Source organism: Tiliqua scincoides, chromosome 5, assembly GCF_035046505.1.
Source record: "Tiliqua scincoides isolate rTilSci1 chromosome 5, rTilSci1.hap2, whole genome shotgun sequence".
NCBI classification, from domain to species: domain Eukaryota; kingdom Metazoa; phylum Chordata; class Lepidosauria; order Squamata; family Scincidae; genus Tiliqua; species Tiliqua scincoides.
The window spans coordinates 85,238,268-85,264,150 of NC_089825.1; the positions used below are offsets into that span (position 1 = coordinate 85,238,268).

The 25,883-nt window shown below is 45.0% G+C and overlaps 1 protein-coding gene and 1 long non-coding RNA gene across 2 annotated transcripts in view; one reads left to right on the plus strand and one right to left on the minus strand.

The window, feature by feature from the left end:
* Window positions 1–25,883, minus strand: part of LOC136651116 (acid-sensing ion channel 2) — a 471,153-nt gene that overhangs the window by 52,744 nt on the left and 392,526 nt on the right. The window contains exon 2 of the mRNA XM_066627259.1: window positions 14,002–14,152. Within this exon, the coding sequence (XP_066483356.1) occupies window positions 14,002–14,152 (151 nt within the window). The remainder of the gene's footprint in view (window positions 1–14,001; window positions 14,153–25,883) is intronic.
* Window positions 6,324–10,236, plus strand: LOC136651292 (uncharacterized). The gene is made up of 3 exons (XR_010794509.1): window positions 6,324–6,408; window positions 9,262–9,400; window positions 10,169–10,236. It is a non-coding gene; the product is annotated as an uncharacterized lncRNA (long non-coding RNA).

The following is a 25,883-nucleotide window of genomic DNA, read 5'->3' on the forward strand; positions in this document are numbered from 1 at the left end:
GGATGGAACTGTTGCAGCACCCCCAAACACCATGCATTTCAATGGGGTCAGGCAGGCCCACACTTGCAGCTATCAGGTGTAGCTAAAGAAATGGAAATGCATGTATGAATCTGCTCCTATTCTCCCAGTGAATGGGCGCTGAGCCGCTTTGCACACACTCCATGGCACTCTTGATTACATATTCCAAGCCTAAGCTCAAAACAGTTCTGTAGCTAAGTTCTAATAAACTCCAGCTGAAATTAAGCTCTGTCTCAGACTCCTTATGGTATAGTGTTTCTCTCCTCACATTTTGACAAGGCAGCTTGTAAGGAAGCAGGCGTAACGTAACTCCAGGTCTAATGCCTTTGTAACACTGAAAAGGTCACTCCTGAGTACTCAACCTACATCTCTTTCCAAAGGTCCCCAAAGCGTCACTCTGAGCCTTCTGGCATTGCAGGTTGCTCCAGCTATTTTCTCGCTGCCTTCCTCTACACATTGCAAGGCCAAAGTCGACTATATATGTGGAACAGTCTCCCAACTTTTTACTTAACTGAAAATTGGGATTTTGGAAGAGAGGGACTGACTTATCCTTTCACCTTCCACCACTTATTCACTCAAAATCAGCTCCCAGGAAGATTTTCCCTTTGCAGGATTGGTCTATTCTGCTTTGCATATATAAAGTATTCTGGAAAAAGAACCATAAGGGGTTTTGGCAGACCTAAGAGGAACACCACCTTCACTTTCTGTGGAGCAGCTAGTGGATCCCTGCATCCCTTTATTTTGCCGTACAAGTACAAGTGTGTGTACTACCTTGTATTGGCAACCTTCAGTCTCGAAAGACTATGGTATCGCGCTCTGAAAGGTGGTTCTGGCACAGCGTCTAGTGTGGTTGAAAAGGCCAATCCAGGAGTGACAATCCCTTCCACACCGGGAGCAAGTGCAGTCTGGCCCTGGTCTGTCTCCCTAGCTATGGGCCTTCCTTCTTTGCCTCTTTGCCTCAGACTGTTGGCAAAGTGTCTCTTCAAACTGGGAAAGGCCATGCTGTACAGCCTGCCTCCAAGCAGGCCGCTCAGAGGCCAGGGTTTCCCACTTGTTGAGGTCCATCCCTAAGGCTTTCAGATCCCTCTTGCAGATGTCCTTATATAGCAGCTGTGGTCTACCTGTAGGGCGCTTTCCTTGCACAAGTTCTCCATAGAGGAGATCCTTTGGGATCCAGCCATCATCCATTCTCACGACGTGACCGAGCTAACGCATCTCTGTTTCAGCAGTGCATACATGCTAGGGATTCCAGCACGTTCCAGAACTGTATTGTTAGAAACTTTGTCCTGCCAGGTGATGCCAAGAATGCGTCGGAGGCAGCACATGTGGAAAGCGTTCCGTTTCCTCTCCTGTTGTGAGCGAAGAGTCCATGACTCGCTGCAGTACAGAAGTGTACTCAGGACGCAAGCTCTGTAGACCTGGATCTTGGTATATTCCGTCAGCTTCTTGTTGGACCAGACTCTCTTTGTGTGTCTGGAAAACGTGGTAGCTGCTTTACCGATGCGTTTGTTTAGCTCAGTATCGAGACAAAGAGTGTCAGAGATTGTTGAGCCAAGGTACACAAAGTCATGGACAACCTCCAGTTGTACTACCTTAACCAGAAGTTAACCTTAACTTGTTGTACTACCTTAGCCAGTTGTACTGGTTGTACTACCTTAACCAGAAGTTAAGTGTACTACCTTAACCAGAAGAATACCAAACATTTCAACTGAGAAAAGACATTCCTGGATTTCTACGACTGCCTCCATATCCTCCTCTGACAGTTCACTTTCTTCTGGGTCTGAGCCCTTGCCCATCTGCCCAATGGCTTTGTTGGATTCTCTTTCAGCAAGGGTTTCCTTGCATCCCTGCAGCAGCAAGGGTCCCTTGCATGATCAAAGTGTGCAGTGCACCCTGTCAGTCCACCTCTTGCTAACCTCTCCCTTGCTAACCTCTCCTGGGAGATGGGAATCTACTGCTGAGCTTCTTGATGAAGAGCTGCTAGAAGAGAGTGGGGAATTTACATCCTTATTTGTGCCTTTTTCTGTTCTTTATATGCCTCAGTATGTTCTTGGAGATGCTGAGAGTAGTATCCTGGTAGGAAACAGGGTTAGCCTCTCCAACCTGTTGTGCCACTAACTCCTTTACCCACTGAAGGAGTTAATTTGTAGCTGTACTCACTCTGAGATCAGGGAAAGAAGCAGCCCAAGTAGGATTAGCTATGTTTGCCCCTTCCAACCCCTCTCACTGCAGTGGTTTCTCACCTGAGCTCAAGCTTTTCCTCACAGTAGTCTTCCCAGTGACTATGCTGCCCAATACCAAAATAAAGGAAGCTTTCAAAACATTTTTTGAAGTACTAGCTTCCCCTAGTCCTGCGGTTTTCAAACTTTCCAGGAGCTTGAAACCCACAGTAAGTCTTTGCAGGGGGGGGGGGAAGGCAGCGATGCGATCCCCAGGATCGCGTCGCTCAGGGGGCTGCAGGGACTGGGATGCACTCACCAGTCCCTGCAGCAGCCATCCCTGTGTGCAGGGAGCTCTGCACGAGCGCCTGCAGGGCGCCCCAGGTCAGGGAAAGGGAGAGTGGAGCGATCTGCTCTGCCTCCGCAAAAGTGGAAGCGGAGCACGATCGCCCCACTCTCCCTTTCCCTGACCTGGGGAGCCCTGCAGGCGCTCATGCAGGGCTCCCCGCACACAGGGACGGCTGCTGCAGGGACTGGAAGGTGCACTCAGTCCCTGCAGCCCCGTCAGAAGGGAAAGCGGAGCAATCGTGCTCCACTTCTGGTTTCGTGGAGCGGGGTGTGACTGCTCCGCTTTCACTTTTCCTGAACTGGGGAGTCCTGCCGAAGGTTGCGCAGAGCTCCCCACACCCCCAGGAGGTTGCAGGAGGCTTGGGCAAGTGTTTCCAAGCCCCTGCAGCCCCCCTGAGCGGTGCGATCCGCAGGATTGCGCCACTGCCTTCCCCCTGTCTCCTGGCTGCCTCCGCCCCTTAAGGGGGCAGAGGCCCGGACGCACAGGCTGGGGCGTTGCAATGCGCCAGTTTGAATACCACTGCCCTAGTCCCTGGGAAGAGGGGTGAGGGCACAATGGACTTTGGACTTGCCTTACAGAGCTATTGGCTGAATCAGAATGGTGAGGATCTGGCATTCCACCCAGGGACTGGGGGAGTGACTTGCCTGGTTCACAAACACGTTCCTTAGCATTTCAAACACTGTGGGGCAGACACATCAAAGCTCCAAGCTACACAGATAGTCTTCTCCATTGCCCAGGGTAAGGAGTGGGGAGGGTGGGATCATTGCCTTGACTGGGTTGCTGCTTTCTCTACATTGCCTATCCACTTGCCTGAGTTAATTTTCTTGTCCTCCTAGGCAAAGAGTGGGAGGACTGTGTTGTGAGTGCAGACAGGATGCTGTTTGCTTCTGTCACTTCTAAGTATTTACCTGGCCAATTTCTCTTCTGTTGTCCCAGATGGGAAGCAAGGAGCAGCTATGTCCTCCACCTGGACTGTAGCTACAGTTTGTGTGCCCTCCCTGGACCACAGGGAAGAACATAATTGTGTTTGGGTCCAAGCAGTCTTGAGCAAAGAGGGGAGGGGAGGCCAAACAATCCCTCCAACCCCTTCTCCCAGTTGCATCTCTCCAGCAAAAGGGCAGGCCCTATTTGAAACCACAGTGCAGGGGTGGGCAAACATTTTTGCAGGAGGGCCACATCATCTCTCTGATACTGTGTCGGAGGCCAGGGGAAAAAAGAATTAATTTACATTTCAAATTTGAATAAATTTACATAAACGAATAGAGATGAAACTTATATGAATGAATGACTTTTACTGAGCTTATTTATAATACACATAAGAACTATAATACAGACAAATGAACTGCTTGCCACACACAGGCTTGCACAGTGAAAACATACAGACCAAGCCAGAAACATATGGAAACATATGTTGTTCAGAGGCAATTGGGGGGGGGGGGGAGGTTAAAATAATGCCCCAGAAAAGCAGAAAACACACGGAGACTATAAAAGATCTTGATCTAACTCAGACCACAGCTCACGTCTGATGGTCGCAACCAGCCGTAGCAGGTCAGTGCGAGCTCCAACAGTCTCCAACAGGCCAGAGGTTAATTGGAAACTGGGGGCTGCCTGTGGGCCAGACTGGGGGATCCTGAGGGCCACAAATGGCCCTCAGGCCGGGGTCTGCCCACCCCTACCACAGTGGGATGGAAAGGAGATGAAAAAGGAAAAAATATACAAAATACACTGAGGCTCCAAATAACCCTAGCAATACAGCGTCAAAACATGGCCAGTCTGCGAGATTGAGGTAGCCCTGGTCCCTGGCAAAAGCATGACAGGTCTCTGCCTCCTGCACTATGAGGAAATGCTTTCCTTAAAGTTTCTGAAATGCCCTTCAGAAGATACAGGAGAAAACGACATTCACAGGGTATGCTTGAGCTGTCTGAGGTGCTGATCTGGGCTACAGCAGTAAAACAGCAATTCCCACACTGTATGTCAGAGAACACTAACATTCTACAAGAAATACATTAATTTTTTAAAATAAAAATATCTTGTGCATCTGAAGTTCATGCCCGTGGAGGACTGTCTGGTTCACTGCCCTGACCATCCAAGCAGCCTCTGCTGTGGGTAGCAAATTCAGCCATGTCTGTTCATCAGGTGCAAAGGCATCTTTCAGTGGTTCGTGATGCGGTAGATTTACTGAATCTCAGAGGAAGCACATTTGGATCAGGGAACCTTCCAGACATTAAAGGATGGGTTTTCTCTGAGATTGGCAGTTCCTTCTCTTGTGTAAAAACAAACTGTGTAAACTCTTGTGTAAAAACAAATAAAAACAAACTACTTTTCAGGTGTCAGCATGAAGAACATTTTAATTCTGAAAAGAGAGCAGGACGTTTACTCTTTCAACAGAAATTTCAGTAAGTGTCATCAACACTGTTGCCTCAACCCACATGCACAGGGGTGGGAACAGGAGGTGAAGAACAGCCAGGCAAGAAGGATATCAGCAGCCATGCAGTATAGTGGAAAAGCAGGGCAGCCACTTTGAGACAACTGAATCCCATCACTTAAAATGGCCCATCTGCAAATTCTATGGCTTCAGATGCCATATGCGTTTTTGGGAAATAGGGCAGCAATTGAAAGGGGAGGGAAAACAGCATCTTTTAGGGCCAGAATTTGGCTCAGGGTCTCTGTTGTTAACCCCTACTCAACCCTAGCTATACATATTGGGCCTTTCCTGCTCAAGTCGAGGTGCGCTATGAACTCAAGCTGCTTTTGCCATTTGTTTCTTCCTGCTTTTTATTCTTTCAGCTTCTGCAGGAATTCACAGAATCTCCAGGGATTTCCCCACAGCTCAACGATTATTTTTGTGATGGGCTCAGTGAGGTAAGCCTGCCAGAAATCATGGGGTGCTGCTAAGACAGCACATTCATTATGTAGGACTGACTGCAGGGGCCCACGGGAAGCATTCTGCCCAGTAACATCAGACACTCAGAAAATGCTTTGACGCTCACATTCAGCTGGGCAGAGAAGGTAGCAAAATGGAATGCATGGGAGCACCACAGGCAGAAAAGCAAACAAATGTTCAGACTTGCAAGGGAAAAGTCAGGCCCGAGAATGCATACTGCCTGCAGATGGTAACCAAAGCTGATACAGGAGCAACTGAGCAAACGACAGCATAAAGATATCTGGGAAAGAGTACCAAGAAAGGGACTGAGAAAGACCTACTGGCATCAAGTATATAAGCAGGGTTGTTGTGGGAAATGTAGCAATAAACCATAGGGCTTTGGGGGGTTGTTATGAAAAGAGAATGAACCCCCAGGCATTAATATTGTGCCACTATGGAAAGGTACATTGGTATGGAAAGGTACATCTGGAACGTTTTGGAGAATGTGATTGGTTTGATAACTTTCCTGTATGCACAATGGCTAATAGAATACTGAGAGATGATTGGACTAAAGATGACGATCAACGAACAATAAGTTAAGCAAGGTGTTTATCCCCATGTGACTTCTGTTTTATTCAGTCTCTGCAGACCATCTCACTGTCTGGTAAGCAAGGCTCCCTGCGTAATGTCACCTTGAATAAAAATCCGTCAGAGTGTTCTCATAAAAGTTGGTGTAAAGCTTCCTATTGAAACTAATCTTGAAATTTTTCCTCTACAGAATGAAACAGCCCAAGGAGCTTTCATGCGGAACCCTTTTCGGCTGGCTCTGGCCATTTCTGGCAAATCACCGGCGTGTCAAACAGGACCTTTCAATTAGAACTGTGCAGGAAAAGAAAAGAATGAGAAAGCAAGGAGAGAAAAAAAAAGCTTTGCAAGTTTGACCGTGTGATGCCATTGTCAAAGACACAAATGATTCTCTAGGTTGTAACAACAGGAGCATGAAATGCAAGCCCTGGGAGGTAAATGAATCTTTCCATTAAGCATCAATAAGGCACGGCTAGGCCTTCACTCTACTCACTGAACCACTTTGCTGTCTTATTCCAAGTCCCACATTTTCCACAAAGGTATTTCCAAATCATTCTTGCATGACTGAATGCCACATACATTTCCCTTGCTACCTGATTGTCTCCAACTGCACTCCAACAACTCTCTTGCCAACCTCCAGTTTGGCCCATTCACGTCTTTTTCCATCTTAAGCACACTTACAAGGGAGTAAGACCCATTGAAGTCAGTAGGATTTACTTGTTAACAACATGGTTTTGATTGTGCTGTAGGTTTACCCCAACTGAAGTTACACAGAAAACAGACCAAAGACTATGTGTGATTCTACCTGTCCAAGTCAAACCCCAGCCAGATGCTAAGTATTTACACCTCCAGCAAGAAAAATACACCTGTTCCACAACTTGGTATCATCCCTCATGATCCTTCTCACATGATCTAAATATGCGACACAGAGCTGCCATTCTTGTTTATCTTGTCTGGGTCTGAGAGTAAAGAAAGAAAACTCCTGGTTGCTCTTAGGAAAAGTTGAGAGAGCCACTGGCCCTAGGAAGAGGAAAGTCAGGCCAAAGCATGACTCAGTGGGAACAGAAATCAGCTAAAGGGCAAAACAGCTTTGGCAACAGCTGTACTTGTTCAGTTCAAGTGCTCCAGAGAGACCACCTCTTGCAGCTGGAAACAAATCATTTCCACAAAAGATACAACCAAGACAGCTAAAACCCAACTGACCTTTCCAGAACCCTCTTGTTCTTAAAGATGGGTTTAAGGAAAGAATTAGACAAATTCGTGAGGGATAGATCTATCAAGAACTGTCAGCTACAGCAGCTGAGTGAGGCTTCTGAGGTTTTGAGAGTACCAGGTGCTGGGAGCAAACAATGAGCGAAGACCATCATAAGAGCCCTGCTGGATCAGATCACAGATTCACCTAGGGTGGCGTTCTCTTTCTCACAGTGGCCAGTCAAATGAAACTGAGAAATTCATAAGCAGGACATCAAGACAGCAGCCTATCCCACTGTTTGCCTCCCAGCAATTGATATTCATAGACATACTGCCGTACTGGAGATTTCCATGTATTCATAATAGGTTGGCAAGACCGATCCTCCATGGATGTCTCTATTCCTTCTTAAAAACCATCTAAGCCAGCAACCATCACCACATTCTGTAGCAGTGCATTCCATAAGTTAATTATTCACAGTAAGAACTATTTTCTTTTTGGCCTTTCCAGAATCAACTGCCAATCCATTTCATTTAGTGACCCCGAATTTGTGCAAGAGAAATGGGGGGGGGGAAATCCCCCCTATCCAGCTTCTCCAAACTATGCAAAGTTTTATAAAAGCTATATCATGTCCCCACCAATGTCACCTTACACCCTGTACGCCCAGAATCATGCATCTGGCTAATGCTGGAAAAAGAATGTTGGACTAGATGAGTCTATGTCAGATTTTTAAAGCAATTCTTTAAAAGTCCTCTGAGCCAGAACCGGTTAGCTTGGGGTTTGGGCAAAATCATGTCAAAATGTGCAGCCAATTTGGTGCCCCTCATTTGGAAGGAAACAGAGTGTTTAGATTGTCAATGATACAGAGCCAGCTATACTATGCGATCTCTGCCAAGTTTTCACAGAGCACTCTGACTGCATATAATTCCTTCCAGCTACCAGCAGATTCACACACACAGCTTACACACCTACCTAATCCTTCTACCATACGTCCAATGCAGCATGTGAAGCAGGGGCTCCATGTAGAGCAGGGGTCGGCAACCTTTTCTAGCAAAGGGGCCAGGCGATTGGCCTGTTGCCACATCATCACTGAACCTTTGGGTTGCCATTTGCCAAGCTCTTAGAAGTGCAGAGCTTGGTTGGGGAGGCAAAGCCTTCCACCCAATTTGTTGTGCACCTGACAAAGAATGACAAAGCCATCTGCTCAGGACTGTGGAGTCCCTGGGCCATTGCCATCACAGTTTCCTGAGGAAAAGTGCCCACTGGCCAGCAATGGCCTGGCAGGCTGGATGACTTTGAGTGGCAGGCCAGATTTGGGCAGTGGGTTGCTCACCCCTCATGTAGAAGGAAGAATCTATCACAACTATATCCAACCTTTTCTCTGCAGAACTCCATGTAACATAGGTGAGGTTATCAGATTTTATCGTAACAAACCTATGATGTATGTTAGATAGTACAGGCGTGCCCCATATCCATAGGGGTTCCGTTTTGGAACTCCCTGAGGTTAAGTGAAACTGCAGATATGGACGAACGCCTCCCACCCTCTGGAGCCAAGGGGAGCTCTGCTCCCCTCACCTCTGGAGGGGGCGTGCAAGGGAGGCGCGGGGGAGCAGACCTGATCCATGGATAAGTGAATCCACGGATACAGGATCCGCAGAATGGGGGCCCTGTACACAGTCACACAGTGAGTTTCATGATTGAGCAGAGATGAATCAAGGCCTCTCTAGTCCAAGTTACTAGTCCAATCGAATCTCTATGCGTACAGGTCTCTCCATGAAGTAACTACCTCATATGTTACTTAAGTACATTGGTGAAAGGGAACACAAGCACATCTGCCTGCTCCTCTACCATTCACAGAAGTTCAACAGCTGAGTAGGTGTGTGAACCAGCTCCTAACAAACCTTAGGTATGAGCTGAAGGGGCAGTCACAGCCCCTCCGCCGCCACATTAAAGGATGATTGGCTGGATGAGTGTATGAATTGGTCCAAGGTGTCTCATTTTCCATGGTCGACGGGCTATAGACAGAGAAAGGAAAACGCTGCTGACCTTTTCTCTCTGGGAAAACACAGCTAATTGCCTGTATTTCTCTGTTCATTAGGAAAAGGTCCAAAATGCAATGAGATGGGAGAACATTTGCATACTCTCCTCTGGGTGACATCTCTTCCTATCCTTCTTGAAGGTCAAGGGCAACCAGGGCTGGCATGGAGACAAGCTCTCGGGCCAATGCACTCCTCCTTGTAAGTCCTCCACCTCCCAGGGTTTATTTATCCTTCTGCCTGCTGCCACTTTTAAGGATGTTATTTATCCAGCAGAACTTTTTATGTTCCCAGAAACATCAATCAAGAACCTTGTCACTTTTTTTACAGCCATGACTAAATATTGCTACCAGGTAATGTAGCCTCTTAACATCATTTAAAAGAGAGCCACCTCCTTCCTTTTCTAAGGCTGTTGGCACCTTAGCCGAGGTTGTTTTATGGAGGAGTTTAATAGTGGAGTCCAAGATGAAGTCCTACTTAGGGAGCTGCCACAGAGATTTACAGGCAGAGGTGTCCATTTCTAGTGGTGGGGGGGGGGAGAAGCCCACCATCCAGTTTACATGGCAGAGAATTGCGCCGGTAGGACTGAGTGTCTTACACACAAAGCTGATACAAAATTACAGAATTCTGAGATCTATGTTAATTATGCAAATACTACAAATTTGCATCATTTACTTTTTTGAGTGAAGCAGAGTAAGGTTTTAATATAAGGATTGTTTGGCATTCTCTATATCTTTCTTAACAGATTGCCACAACTGAACACAGATATATGCTCACAACAAAATTCTGTGCCTCAGATTTGAGCACCAGATCAATCCGTTTTTAAAGGAAACCAGGAAAAAAAATGAAACACAGTAATGCAATATCTTCTTTTAGTACTGAGTTATTGCAATGAAACTTGGTATGTACAGTTACAACAAAACTATTGGAAATCTGAATATCTATTTCTTCTTTTTTTTCCCCTGGCAGGTCTTCTATGCCCTGAACAAGCAAGATTTCCATGGGTGAAGATTGCATCACAGCATCTCATCATGCTAAGAAAATACCTACTGAATTCAAACACCAGCTGTTAATCTTTCACAGAAAGCTCAAGACTAAACTACATGTGTAGAGGAGCTGAGATTGATAGAGTTAGTTGGCTCCCTGGTCACTTTTTGGTGAGAATGAGGGCATTCTTCCATGCTGAGGAAGTGCTTCCAAGCTGAGGAAACCTTGGTAATTGGGCTCAAGACAGAATGGGAGAAACAATATGGGCTGTGCACCTTGCCTCACCCTCTACTGCAGGGTGAACCACAGTGATTTTACTGGATCACTGTAGGAGCACAGTATTCTTTTCACAAGAATACGGTTGTGGGATATGGGCTGAAGTTGAAAGAAGAGACTTAACCCTGATGAATTAGAGGCAGAGGTGAGATTTCATTTAAGGACTTTCAGGCCCACAGCTCACATGCTGTCTTTTAAGCTTTGAGGAGGGATTAAACATGCATACCTAAACTCTGCTTTTCATCCAAAGTCAACTCCAGAAACAGTTCTTGGAAGACACAAATGTCTCCAACTTTCAGACACCAGACTGCCTGAGTGGTTTCTGTACCAAATCCACTTTGGTATTTTAATACTAATATTTGGACATCCTTGGTTCTTTTTTATCTTTTGTGCCGAGAGCTGAATTAAGTGTTGCCATGGTGACAGATACATCTGATCCTCATTATAAAAGAGTGTGTGTAGCACCGAACAGGCTTGACCTGCTTCAAAGCTTTTTCATGCCATTTAGAAGTAGATATGCACATTTGCCTTAGTCACAGCACGGAGATACAAGTGCCAATTCCTGGTTTTATTTGATAGGACTTTTCCAGTCCAATATTCTGCATCCAGAATATTGAGGATACCCTCAGGAGTGTCAGGTACCCAGAACCGAGGGCTAGGAAGGTCTAGTTCCCATACATCCAGAAATGCAACATGACAAGCAGGCTGACGAAGGGGAATGGTACCAAGTGGTTAGGATGCGTGGACCCCTCCCTGCTTTCCCTTTCTTCTGGATCAATAGCTGGATAAAGGGATGGCAGTTTCCACTCTCTGCCACCATCCCAAGCTACAGAGACCAGGCAGAGGGGACTTAACTGGTGGTGGTGGGGGGAAATCCCTCCCAGGACAGCACCTGGACCCCAGGGGTTCTTATTAAAATTCAAAACCATAATAGTGTTTGCAAAAGCAATCAGATATGACAACCCAAAGCATTACCATTGAACATGGACTAGGCAAGCAAGGGACAACCCAGGAGAAAAGGGTTTAAACCAAATGGGGAAGGAGGGGAGTACAAGCAGGTGGATGGGAAATTCCTGAGCTTGATGGACACAAAAAGAAACTTGACCAAATTAAGTGCAGTAAATAGTAATGACCAGCAGATGGCGATGGGATGCTATCCAAGAGCAAAACACACAATTAGCACCACCACCACCACTCCACCCTTCTGTAAGCTAGCTTGGAGCAAGAGAGAGCAAACAAAGCAAAACAATTAATTCCCTGATCTGCCTAGCTAGGATTATAGTCCTATCACAAAGCTGAAGGAATCCTGGTCCCTGAACTTTTGTATTGGCAACCTTCAGTCTCAAAAGACTGTAAGTATCACACTCTGAAAGGTGGTTCTGGCACAGCGTCTAGTGTGGCTGAAAAGGCCAATCCGGGAGTGACAATCCCTTCCACACCGGGAGCAAGTGCAGTCTGTCCCTCGTCTGTCTCCCTGGCTATGGGCCTTCCTTCTTTGCCTCTTTGCCTCAGACTGTTGGCCAAGTGTCTCTTCAAACTGGGAAAGGCCATGCTGCACAGCCTGCCTCCAAGCGGACCGCTCAGAGGCCAGGGTTTCCCACTTGTTGAGGTCCATCCCTAAGGCCTTCAGATCCCTCTTGCAGATGTCCTTGTATCGCAGCTGTGGTATACCTGTAGGGCGCTTTCCTTGCACGAGTTCTCCATAGAGGAGATCCTTTGGGATCCGGCCATCATCCATTCTCACGACATGACCGAGCCAACGCAGGCGTCTCTGTTTCAGCAGTGCATACATGCTAGGGATTCCAGCACGTTCCAGGACTGTGTTGTTAGGAACTTTGTCCTGCCAGATGATGCCGAGAATGCGCCAGAGGCAGCGCATGTGGAAAGCGTTCAGTTTCCTCTCCTGTTGTGAGTGGAGAGTCCATGACTCGCTGCAGTACAGAAGTGTACTCAGGACGCAAGCTCTGTAGACCTGGATCTTGGTATGTTCCATCAGCTTCTTGTTGGACCAGACTCTCTTTGTGAGTCTGGAAAACGTGGTAGCTGCTTTACCGACGCGTTTGTTTAGCTCAGTATTGAGAGAAAGAGTGTCGGAGATTGTTGAGCCAAGGTACACAAAGTCATGGACAACCTCCAGTTCATGTGCAGAGATTGTAATGCAGGGAGGTGAGTCCACATTCTGAACCATGACCTGTGTTTTCTTTAGGCTGATCGTCAGTCCAAAATCTTGACAAAATCTTGGCAAAATCCCTGAACTTATTGGAACATAAAAAGGTCTATCTTCCATGAACCAACATTAGATATCCCAACAGACAAGCATCTGTGTGCTTTAACATAAGTAACTTAGGTTTGATGATATCATACAGTAAAAGCTACCTGGTCACTCCACCTCATATGCCCCTTTACCTAGGCAGATAGGTTTGACTGCCCAAGGAGACATGAAGAATGACTGTGAATTCACAAAAGCACATGGCTGGCTGATAACGGTGCTTTAAACAAAATGCCATATGAGGATGCCAAAACAAAAATTGCCATATGAGGATGTCTCAGTGGCCTTTTAGACTGCAAAACCTATACAGTACCTCCTGAGGAGTTAGAATGGTTGAAAAATAGGTTAGAATAGGCTGAAAACAGAGGGGGGAACAGGGCATTCATCACACCACAGCTGGAGAGTTAATGAGGAGTGTCTAGAGCAGAGAAGGCAGGCAGTTTAAGAACAAAGAAGAGCTTAAGAGGTCTCCTTGGTGACCCAACTGAGGAACTGTAGCAGATGTTGGAGTTATATAGCAGATAGTGACAGGAGACTGGCTCTCCAGATTCATGCAACTCCCAGGACAGCAGGATTCCAGTCTGTGGTGCTAGTTCCCTATGGATACTATAATAGCATGCTCCTCCAACTGGTTGCATTTGTTGCATGGGAGTGGGGCACTGAAGCCTGATCTGCAGGGCTTCTGATTCAAGTTATGCTGTACCTGACAGGGAGAACATTTTGGCTTACACAGTAGACCCTGGCCTTAAAAAACAGAGCGCCTAGAAGATGTGTCACTCTGATGTGCTTGTGTTCTCTGTGAAAGAAACTTCTTTGTAAGGAGGAGCATTCAACTATGGGAGCCTTCGCCTACAGTAGTACAGTCAGGCACAAGGTTCACCACCCTAGTAAGGACTAGGTCTCAGTCATGCCCAGATCCCAAAAGAAACAAGTCAGGCTTTTCTCTATCACAGCTGGACAAAATCATCTCCAGAGGCATACAGCCAGCCACTGTTGGCCACAGAATCTGGATTTTTGGGTTAGCAAAGCTCTTGTGTTCATGCTGCTATTAATGCACCAAAAAATGAAGTGCATCTTTGCTTTTTGCTGTTCTGATTCAACCTCTTGATTTCACACATATGACATGCACCTTCTAAGCACATGACCCTCCATCTCATAAAACTCCACCCTTAATGGTCATGTATTACCACTTCTGAACTCCTCTGAAGGCTGAGTGGTATGGATGGAGAATTTGGTGATGGTGAGATAGACCACATGGCCTCCTCCTTACCTGTCTCTCCCCATATTGGCAAGTACTCATCTTGCTGAATGTCCAGCATGATCTCCAGGCCATTGCCTGTCCCACCCTTGAACGTAGTCAGCAGCGGATGCCCTTCTTCTCCTGAGTTAAACACGTAGCACTTCCCATATTTCGTAAACACCTGGGGAAAAGAAAAACAGAGAAGGTATTCAGTGTTGTTGCTGGAGTGTCTGTTAGCTCCCATAACCTGGGTCTGCAGAGGAAGGCCTCAGCAATTGACTAAGAGGAAACTTGCTTAGGAAGTGCTGATTGTCCTATCATTGTGAGAGCAGCTGTCAGCCCCTAGTTGATGCTTGATTGGCTGGGACCCTTGTATAAACCCTATCGTGTCAGGTAACTGCAAGCCATGTGGACATGTGTGAATCCACAGCCAGTAAACTTCAACCCACCTGGCTTGTTCTGCTTGTTTTTTTCATTTTTATCTAGCTTTTTAGCCCACAATGACTCCTTATTAAAATCAAATAAGTAATGAAAAACCCACTTAGATCATTAAATGACATAATAATAAATATTTTTATAGTGCTTTCAAGGGTGCAAAGTGCTTCATGTGTATTATCTTAATGCAATGGTTACATCACTAAGGTAAGCAAGAATTATTATCCCCATATTGTAGCTGGGGAGCTGAGAGGAGCAGCTTGCATGAGTTCATGGCAAAGATGAGAACTGAACCACAAAAGTATGGATTCACAGTATGCTTTCTAAATCATTATATTATACTACACACCCACTTTAATAAACCTACAACATCAATAAAAGCGGTTCATGAATTTGACTGTAAAAACAGTCCCACAGTACCAAACCAATAATATAAATCTCAGTAGATTGGGCCTGACAGGCCTCCCTAGGGAGAGAATTTCATAAGGAAGTTGCCACCACAGAAAAGGCTCTGTTTTTTTGTAGTCATCAACCTGTGATAGAAAGGTTATCCAAAGTAGAGCTTCATTTGAAGATCTTGACACATATTGGGAGATCAGCCCTCAACTTCTGTGCCCAACTAGATTTTTTATGTCATCTCAAACTTTTCTCCAGAGAACCTGCCTCACTCCTAGATGGATTAAGCATTGACCCCATTGACCCAAAGAGACAATATGTAATTTCTTTCACTATTCGGTTTTAATTGGCACAGCATAATCTATTCTGGTTTTGTGAGCAATGGAGAGGAACAAACAACTGAACCAAACTCTGAAACCTATCTCCTATCTCTGGAAATCTTATTCAATGAGATCACGGCAGGCATTAAATGCACACATCCTCCACATATCTTCAAACAAATCTTCACAGTCAGAAGGACTAGAAACTTACTTTTTGTTTTAAAAAGAAAACTTAGATTCTAAACAAGCTAAATTTTGCATGCACACTAAAAAGCTCCACTGACATCTATGTGACTCACTTCCTAGTAGATAGTTTTAAGATTATAACCTTGCAGCACAATCCTATGGATGTTTACTCAGAAGTAAATCCCAATTTATTCAGAGGGATGCCCAGGTGCGTGCAGCCTTACAACCCAATCTGGAGCTGCCTGGCACCCAGAGGAGCAGTGACACCAAAATGGCTTCCACTGCATCCTATGCACACTGGGCAGCCAGCAGCATCTCCTCAGGTGCTGGTAAGTGTGCAGGCCCTGCAATGAGGTTACTCAAGTTTCTGACAATCAACACTGGTCCAAGGCCACCACTAAGAGTTCAGGATTGGGCTCTCAGGCTGCAGAACTGCACCCTTACAGCTGGTACCCAAAATGGCTTTTATATTGAAGACAGCTTTTCTACAGTATATAATACAGACACGTGCCTACATTTCCATTACAGCTCACTTCAACCTTATCCCAAGATGTCATGTCTTACACTTTCTTAAATCCACACCTTCTGCTGAGGCTTCTGCATATTATTTCCTTTGAGGAGTGTTTGACTGAAGTGAATTAATTACTCATGAATTACTTCAGCTCCACTGATCTAACAGATCCCTGGTATTTCTGACAGAACCGTGAAGCTCTCAATATTGCATGGAAAACCGAAGCAAGCAGGGCTGGGGGGGGGGTGTGTGTGCGAGAACCAACAAGGAATCACTAGCTATTTGCAAGATTTGGAGTTAATACATCTAATATTAAGACAAAGAGTGCAAGAGGCTTTAGGGGTGCCGAGATGCCAATCAAACCTTAGGGCAAAGGGAAATCTGTCACAGACAGCACCCTAAGGGAAACAGGGCATTTGGAAGCGGAGAAATCTATCAAAGCGGCAGAGAAATGAAGCGGGTGCTCTGAGGAAGAAAGGTGCAGAGCAGCTCTTGATACTCTCAGTTCTTCGACCCTGAGCTTTCTTTGCTTCTCAAAAAGGGCACAGTAGAGACGTGGGAAGCATCTCAAGACTGGATTCCACATTTTCACCAGGCTGCTGTTTTTCCCCAAATGAACAAAGCACGGCTTACGCCTCTGAACTCTAGAGGCATTCTCCATATCAACACAAAACTCTTAATATCCTTTCCAATCGCTGCCTCATCGCTCTTCAGAGAGAGAGAGAGAGAGAGAAGGAGAAAAAAAGAGAAAGAGGGAATTTGCTGCACAATGGGCTGCATCCTCTTTAATGAGGTTGTTTGCAATTTCCCCATCCAGTGAGACAAAAGGCTATTTAACAGCCTCTGCTACCCTGATCCACAGCCCACCCAAGAAAAAGTGCCGCTTCACACTTTACATGGCAATTGTGTTTGCAGCAGCAGAAACAACACGGCTTCCTGCCTTAAACACATACAGCATGAAGGATAGATTTGTGTCTGAACATTTGGGAGCACACGCCTTAGAAGCCCAATTGGCCATGGCTTCCCAGTGTGTGTCTACTATATATTCAGCCACACGTGTCCGCTCTTCATGCACAATTCAGAAGTTTCTTCTAAGGTTCATTTTCAATCTACTTCCTACTGTCAAGAACGTGTATCCTCTGTGCTATGAAATAAAAATTATGTGCCCTACAAGTTAGAATCTGTAGCTTAACTAATTAAGAGCACATCCATAAATTTGTCTTGGTTTGCATATATTATTTCTACTTATTTCCATTTTTGTCAAGCTTATTCTCCTAGGCCAAACTTTTTTTAACTGGCAGCTCCTTTGATGTACTGGACCACTGGCTGTGGCTCCCCATCAGGGCCAGTGGCGTACCTGGGAAGAGGGACCACGGGAACAAATAACACTGGGCAGCAACAACAACAACAACAGTATTTATATACCGCTTTTCAACAAAAAGTTCACAAAGCGGTTTACAGAGAAAAATCAAATATCTAATGGCTCTCTGTCCCAGAAGGGCTCACAATCTAAAAAGCTGCAACACCAGCAGACAGCCACTAGTACAGACAGTGCTGGGGTGAGGTGGGCCAGTTACTCTCCCCCTGCTAAATAAATAAACCACCCTGAGGACCACACACACCCAGTACCTCTCCATCCAGAAGCATTCTGAGGGTTGGGGAGGCCTTGCACAGCCAGAGGCCTTCAGATGCCTCCAGAAAGCCTGAAAATGTCATTTCCAGTTTTCTCCAAGAAACCAGAAATGAAGGGTTTTTTTGCTTTCTGGAGGCCTCAGAAGGCCCCCAAATGCTACCATTGGGGGGACAGTATTTTGCAGTCCTGGAAGTGGGCAGGACAGGAGCCAGGATCGTCACTGATGAGGGCTACAAACCTATACATCAGTGTTTCTCAAACTGTGGGTCGGGACCCATTAGGTGGGTCACGAGACAATTTTAGGTGGGTCCCCATTCATTTCAATATTTTATTTTTAATATATTAGACTTGATGCTACCATGATATGTGACTGCATTTGGGGAAATGTTATAGACCTGTATTTTTAACAAACTACTATGTATATTCTTTTAACAATGATAGTAAAAGAAACTTACTCCTGGGTAAGTGTGGGTAGGATTGCAGCCTAGGATAGTTAAAAATTTTCCTGCTTGATGATGTCACTTCCAGTCATGACATCACTTCTGGAGGGTCCCGACAGATTTGCATTCTGTCCCGGTGGGTCCCGGTGCTAAATGTAGGAGAACCACTGCTATATAGGGCGATGTGTTTTTTGTGAGGTTTCCACAGGTCCCCAAAGAGCTATGGGTCACAGTTTGGGAACTACTGTCCTGGGGACTCTGTGGGTCAAGGAAAGCCTGTCTCTTGACTCCTGGAGCTCTGTTTAGATATCCCTCTTTTGGTTTCTCAGATTTACTAGGCGTTGTCTACACAGCCTCAAGCATCCCTGCATAGTCATTGGTACTAGTTTTTAAAAAGTGAAAACTGATGTTCTTTGAAATCTTTCATTCCTCATAGACTTTGCTGCAGGACCATCTGCTAAATAAAGTTTGGCAGAAGGAATGCTCAGAGAAAGCCCTTCTCATAAAATGGCAACAACTTCATGGAATTTCTTCTGCCAGGCCCTAAATACTATATACCTTCAGGCACCAGCCTAACACTTGGCTCTTTCAGAAAGCCTTTGGGCTAAATTGATTTTTTACTTTATTACACTCAGATTTGGACTGGTATTTTTTGCTTTGCTTTTTGCTGGGTTTTACGTACTGTGATTTTCTCTTGTTCTTTTGATATTTTTCTATTTTTTAAATGATTTTAATGGTAGCTTTTACTAAATTTTTAGTTAAAGGTATACCCCCTTATCCATGGGGGCTCCGTTTAGGAAGCTCCCCCCTGCAGATAGCTGAAACCGTGGATACAGCTGAACACCTGTCCCAATGGTTCCCTCGCCTCTGGAGGGGCCTCTGAGCTCAGCAGATGCTGAGGACCTCTGTCCCTGAACTCTGCTGAGCTCAGACTGAACTCTGAAGCTTAAAAAACACAACTTCTGGTTTCACAGAGAAACCAGAAGTGATATTTCTAATGGCTTATAAGTAGTGCTTTTTTTGTAAAAAAAAAAAAAAAAAGTGCAGGAACTCACAACTTTTATTTATTTATTTATTTTTAAACCATTTTTTATACACGTGCGCACACACACACACACACACACACACGTCCATCCCGTGTGAGCTCCCTGATACCAAAAGCACTCCTGCCACAGCTGGAGTGAAACACCCCATTTTTTTAAGGTGGGAAGGTGCTCCATTGGGCGATAGGAAACTCTCTCCATTGGGCTATAGCAGAGGTGCCCAAACCCCGGCCCTGGGGCCACTTGCGGCCCTCGAGGCCTCTCAATGCGGCCCTCAGGGAGCCCCCAGACTCCAATGAGCCTCTGGCCCTCCGGAGATTTGTTGGAGCCCACACTGGCCCGATGCAACTGCTCTCAGCTTGAGGGAGACTGTTTGACCTCTCGCGTGAGCTGTGGGTGAGGGTTCCCTCCACTGCTTGTTTCACATCTGTGATGCAGTAGCAGCAGCAAAGGACAGGCCAGCCTTGCTTTGTGCAAGGCCTTTTATAGGCCTTGAGCTATTGCAAGATCTTCATTCATTCATATAAGTTCATCTTTAATATATTCATTTATGTAAACTTATGTAAATTTATTCAAATTTTAAATTTTAATTAATTCTTTTTCCCCTCGGCCCCCGACACAGTGTCTGAGAGAAATGTGGCCCTCCTGCCAAAATCTCTGGACACCCCTGGGTTATAGGAAAGCCTATACAGTAGTTAAAGTTTTCAGAACAAATATATAAGGTCTTGAGCCCAGCTGGTAGCCATCAGTGCCTCAAGTGTTAGTTCCAAACACTTTGAGCCTAAGAGCTCTGGTGGCTCAATGGATAAACTGCAGGTCTGTGGAGCCCTTGGGGCTTGGGGTTCAAATCCCTATGAAGAATAATTTTTTTTAGGTGGGAAGGTGCTCCATGGCTGCAAAATATAAAGGTTGGTTGCTAGTTGCCAAAAGGGGGGCCAGTTGAGGTTGCAAAACTCCTCAAAGTTCAGTCCCAGGCAGGCTCTTTTTTGACCTTTATTTTTTTTTAAGTTCCAGTTAGGACTTAACCCACAGTTAAGCTCCTGGAGTGAGTCCCCTGCTGGAGGCTGTGGGTTAAGTCCTACCAGGGACTTTAAAAAAAAAAAAAGTTCAAAAAAGAGCCTGCCTGGGACTGAACTTTGAGGAGTTTTGCAGCCTCAACTGGCCCCCCTTTTGGCAACTAGCAACCAACCTTTATATTTTGCAGCCATGGAGCACCTCCCCACCTTAAAAAAATATATATATATTATTCCTCACTGGGATTTGGACCCCTAGCCAATGGCTCCACAGACCTGCAGTTTATCCATTGAGCCACCAGAGCTCTTAGGCTCAAAGTGTTTGGAACTAATACTTGAGGCACTGATAGCCACCAGCTGGGCTGAAGACCTTATATATTGGTTCTGAACACTTTAACAATAGGCTTTCCTATAGCCCAATGGAGAGAGTGCTGGGCTGTGGAGCACAAGGTTGGAGGTTCGAATAACTCCCTAGCCAGCAGTGTGGAGCGGGGTGGTGCAGGCAGGGGAAAAAAGGTGGGGCAAGGAGGAGGGGAAAAAAGGGGGCGGGGCGGTGCAAGCAGGGGGGGGAAAGGTGGGGGCAGAGAGGAGGGGGAAAAAAGGTGCCGGAATGCCGTTCCGGTGCGTTCCATTACAAAAAAAGCCCTGCTTATAAGGCATTCACAATTCACAGTTTAATGCCTTATAATAAATTAAATATTATTTAATATTAATTATTAATATTATTACCATTAATATTAACACAACAATTTATAATATAATATAATATAATATAATATAATATAATATAATATAATATAATATATTAATGTTATTGTTGTTGTTGGCAACCTTCAGTCTCGAAAGACTATAGTATCGCGCTCTGGATGGTGGTTCTGGCACAGCGTCTAGTGTGGCTGAAAAGGCCGATTCGGGAGTGACAATCCCTTCCACACTGGGAGCAAGTGTAGTGTGTCCCTGGTCTGTCTCCCTGGCTATGGGCCTTCCTTCTTTGCCTCTTAGCCTCTGACTTGTTGGCCAAGTGTCTCTTCAAACTGGGAAAGGCAATGCTGCACAGCCTGCCTCCAAGCGGGCCGCTCAGAGGCCAGGGTTTCCCACCTGTTGAGGTCCACTCCTAAGGCCTTCAGATCCCTCTTGCAGATGTCCTTGTATCGCAGCTGTGGTCTACCTGTAGGGCGCCACAGCTATTAAATATAATTAAATGTAATTTAATGCTTTATAAGCCTTTGAGGGATTCCCTGGTTCTCTTAATGCCTTATAAGGCATTAAAAACGTCACTTCCTGTTTCTCTGTGAAACCAGAAGTCACTTTTTTTTTAGCTTCAGATCTGAGTCTGAATGCGGTGCGTGTGAGCACATGTGCTGGGGAGGCCCAAACCCAATCTGCAGATAATTGATCAGTAGATATGGGATTCGCAGATATGGGGGTCCCCTGTACTCTTTTTGCATGTCATTTTAGTCCATCTCCAAGAGGAAAAGAAAAGAGGGTAAGCAATCTTTACAAAAAATAAAAGGAAAGCAAATTCTTCATATGTTACCACATTCTATCCATCCCCGCCTGCCCATGCTTGCACAAAAACTATCTGTCTCTAAGATACATAATTTTCTTTCTGAAGATGCTGCTAAAACTCTCATTTTATCTTTATTGCTGAAATGCCTTTTTCTTAACTTTCTTTATAACTCATTTAAAGCCACTGATACCTATTCTTCATTTTGCCATTCCTCTCATTGTTCTTGCACATAAAAATGATCGTGTCTTCTTTTTTGCACTGATTTCCCCCCCCCCCATATTGTGTGCAAAATAAAATTCTACTAGTTGTATTAGACCAGGGGTATCAAACTCGTTTCATACAGAGGGCCAAACAGCATTCATCATGCCTGCTGAGGGCCGGAGGTGATGTCATTACGCAGGAAGTGATGTCATTGAACAGGTCATAATAAAAAATAGGCACTTTTTTCTCACTTAAGAACTCACTGGCTGCAAATGACAGAAAATACACAAATCTCGATCATATTTGAACATATGGAAGAGACCAATTTTCATATCAGCTGCCCTTTCAGCAGCAACACCTCATCAGAACATAAGAAGCTCAGCAATTGAGAGCCTGAGGGCCGGATAAAAAGCTTCCATGGGCCACATCCGGCCCCTGGGCCTGATGTTTGACGCCCCTGTATTAGACTATACTTCTAAATCTCTACGTTCTCTAGATGTTCTAACTTTTTGTGTCTCATGCACCCCCAAGAAAATTTTGAAATGCTCATGCAGCCCCGCCAAATATTTATTATTTCATTTCAATTGTTACTATTAACAATTTTATTAATATTGGAATTGCACCAAACATAAACAATATCTAGTAGAACTTTGAAAAGCATTAAATTTCAATCACAGGGGGAAAAAATTTGCTTGCTTCATAGAATATGAAGACATCCAAAAACTCACAAGAAAAATTGGTGAGAAGGCCAAAAGAATAAATAATGTGGCCAATAAGAAAATATACTATTGGCTTTTGTTGGCCCATCAGCACTCAGGGTCAAATTCAAACCAATTTCATTTTTTTAAAGTTTTCCTTGTCTAGCCAAAAACAAGGCAAATATTTTTTTAGGAGCACTTCATGCACTCTCTTGAACCCCTTCATGCACCTCCTGGCGATGCAGGCCCCACAGGTTCCAAACCCCTCCTCCAACACCAATCTTTTAGTTACGGTCAAAGTACATGCAACATAAACTCCTTATTAGAAGACAGGCTTAATGCAGAAATGGGCTTGAAGTCATCCTTTTTTCTGCAAAAATGAGCTTAATGCTCTGTGGTGCACAGCAAGGGTTGTGTTTTTTTAACCCCCCCTCCCCCGGCCCGGCTGTTTTCACACTGAAAATCCCACCTTCAAGTTGCAGTGTGACCCAAAGGAGCTGGTTGCTTCAAACAAAGTTTATATCCATTGTTTCAGAACTCTATTTTTCCGATTTTACTTAAGATTTCCACTTACAGGGCCATTTTCTCCATTGCCTTTTCTTTTTACCCCCCCCCCCCACTTACATGACTGTCTAGATTGCAAGCTTGTAGTCAGAGTCTTGCATGGTTAATGTTATGTTTGTACACCACCTTTTAAAATAATTATTATAATTATTTCTGTCCTGTGGAATGAGATTGCTATCACAACTCCAAGCCAAGTCTCTGAGAGCAACAGAGCACCCCCACCTCCTATCTCAGTTCCCGCTTCTTACCAAAGGTTTATTCTTTATTCTAGGTAATTAGTGCTCTGGGAAAACAGCCATGACGACAGCAATGTGTTTAATTTATCACCCCATGCATGTCTTAAGCTGACCGCTCGCATTTCTTCAACTGCTGCCTGAATATTAGCTCTATATTTCTTTTTAAATACCCACTCAAGCAATGCTAAATTGTGCTGATGGTTGGAAAGGTGATTTACCACCTCTCTAAAGGACCGCTATAGTGATCACAAGTCAAACAAAGCCTTCCACGGATTCGTTGTTATAGCGAGCCGGCTGATCAATCTAAACCAGAAATGAATGGCAAGGATTCTTGTTTTTCCAGACTTTCCCGCTTACTGTGTGTGCAACTGCCTTTACTCTCTTACACCTTTATTGGGTCCATGACCTTTTCCATTCCTCTCTTAACTCAATGGAAAGGTGGTAGAGCTCATGCAAACCTGGAAATCATATAACCAAACTGAAAAGTCTAATTTCAGAACTTTGGATGGTGATTGTAGATATGCAGGTCCAAGAACTCCTTGCACTGAAAATAGGTTCCAGTGCCCAGATCTATCTGAAATTAAGCTCTCTGTCCACCACTACCTCCATGCTGGTTATGTCCCGACTGGCTTTTAGGTATTGCTTGTCCAGGTACTTAATGCTCTTCTCGTTGCCTAAGAGCAAAGAGAAAGCAGCATTTTGTGGTTGCTTAACAACCATGAGGTACACTTCTCTGCCCCTTCTGATGCCTGGTTTGCACAAACAGTACATGAGGTGGATAAACCGTTCCTAGGCACTACTGCAGGTGAGGGAGCACATGATGGAATGCTTCTCCTACGCAGAGAAAACTAGAAGCCAGGAAGAAAATTTATAGCTTCACTTGCCCTCGGACATGTGCCCTTGGCATGTGCAATTTTTTCCCCCTACGCAAGAGCATTCAAACTTTTCTCAAGTTATTGCTCGAGAAAAGTCCAGGAACAGGAACAGTCCAGGAACAGTCTGATCACCTCATCTGTGTTTGCATGAAATAGGCCTAAGTGGATGGCTGTGCCCTGAATTCAGAGGCTCCCGAAGCAAAGTCTCCCCTTTTTCAAGGGCCACCGCTGAAGCCTCTTGGACAAACTTGCTTGTCCGGGCCATTCAACCAGCAAGCCAGGCTTGTTTCCTGTGGCTTCCGATTCCAGAAAACCTTCGTGAATGGAGCAAAAGAACTGCGCGCGGCTCACTGTGAATGCTGTGAACAAGGAACATGGCAGAAAATGGCCCTTCTGGAGGTGGAAGGCTCTTATCCCTCTTGTGAAAGAGCGTATGTTTTACAGCCACTTGTCTGGAGTGCTGGACTAATGCACTACTGGGACTTGGAATGTTTCTGGCTTTCAGGCAAAACAATATTAATGGCAGCCCACGCCTCTCTTTGCCTCAGGCGCTGTCTGAGGCCTTGATGGGTCCTTATTTGAACAAAGAGTGCTTGAGTGAATTCAGCGGCAACACTCCTCCAACAAAATGCGAAAAGCATCGATGAATCTAGACACAGCATCCCAGGGTTCCTTGACAAGCCCCCTATGGGATGGTTTGGTCACAAATACCAAACGTACAGCCTCTCCCTTGTAAACACATCCCCCATCAACTTTTATGGGCTCTGCTCTCCACATCTCCGACCTCGTTCGTTTCTGTCATCTTCAGGAGATTAAACCTGACGCTTCGGCGCCTGAATAATATTGGGTTTGGCAGACATCCTTCCCTGCTAGGTCAAAGATAAACACAAATGGGAGCATGGCACTGTGGGGAAATTGACAACTATGCTTCCTAGAAAAGCGTGGTCTTTTTGGGAGGGGGGCCCTTTACCGCTCCTCATCAGCACTTTCTAGCTGATATGACAAGATTATGCCACAGTCAAGCCAGCTGATGTACAAGGGTGCTGCATAAGAAATATGAACATTATAGCAGACGAGAGAAAAGGCACAAGAAGTCGTCAGGTCCTAAAAAAAACTATATGACTAAGAAATAAAAGTGGAGATAGTGAACTGTGGCCAAACATTCTGGTGTGCATCCCAAACAACCTCTTCCCAGAAGTCTATGGTCTTATAGTCTCATTTGTCTCATAAAAGATAGTTATATCAACTGCCATCCAAGTTATTATTTCAAATCTACAAAACCATAAAGTAGAGCTGAAATACATGTGAAGAACCAAAAATTCTCACATAAATTCTCCTAAGATTTACTAGAAAAAATCTGAACCACTGTGATGTCATGCCAACTGATAAAATAACCATCTCTAGATTTATGTATAACTAACAACTAACCATGTTTCTTCATCATCTTTTGACAGCTGGTGTGTACAAATTACAACGCATATTTAAACTCTTTTTATTTATTTTTTGGCACATCTACACCACATCTACATCACCCTTCTCCTGAAAGGCCCTGGGCAGTGTAGACACAATAATTACATTATAATACAAAATTTACGATCAGTACAAACATAGAAATCCATTAAAACCACTAGCAGAAACACAATTCAACCAACCAAGAGAACTATCAAAAGCTTCCCTAAACAGCCAGGTCTTAACCAGCCACTTAAAATCTTGCAGAGTGGATGCACCTCCATGGAGAAGGCATTCTAAAGAACCACTGCCAAAAGGTTGTGGCAATCACTCTACTTCTAATAAACCCTGCACAGGAAGCATAGCCTCAGAGATATACAGTGGGCTATGTACAGAAGAAAG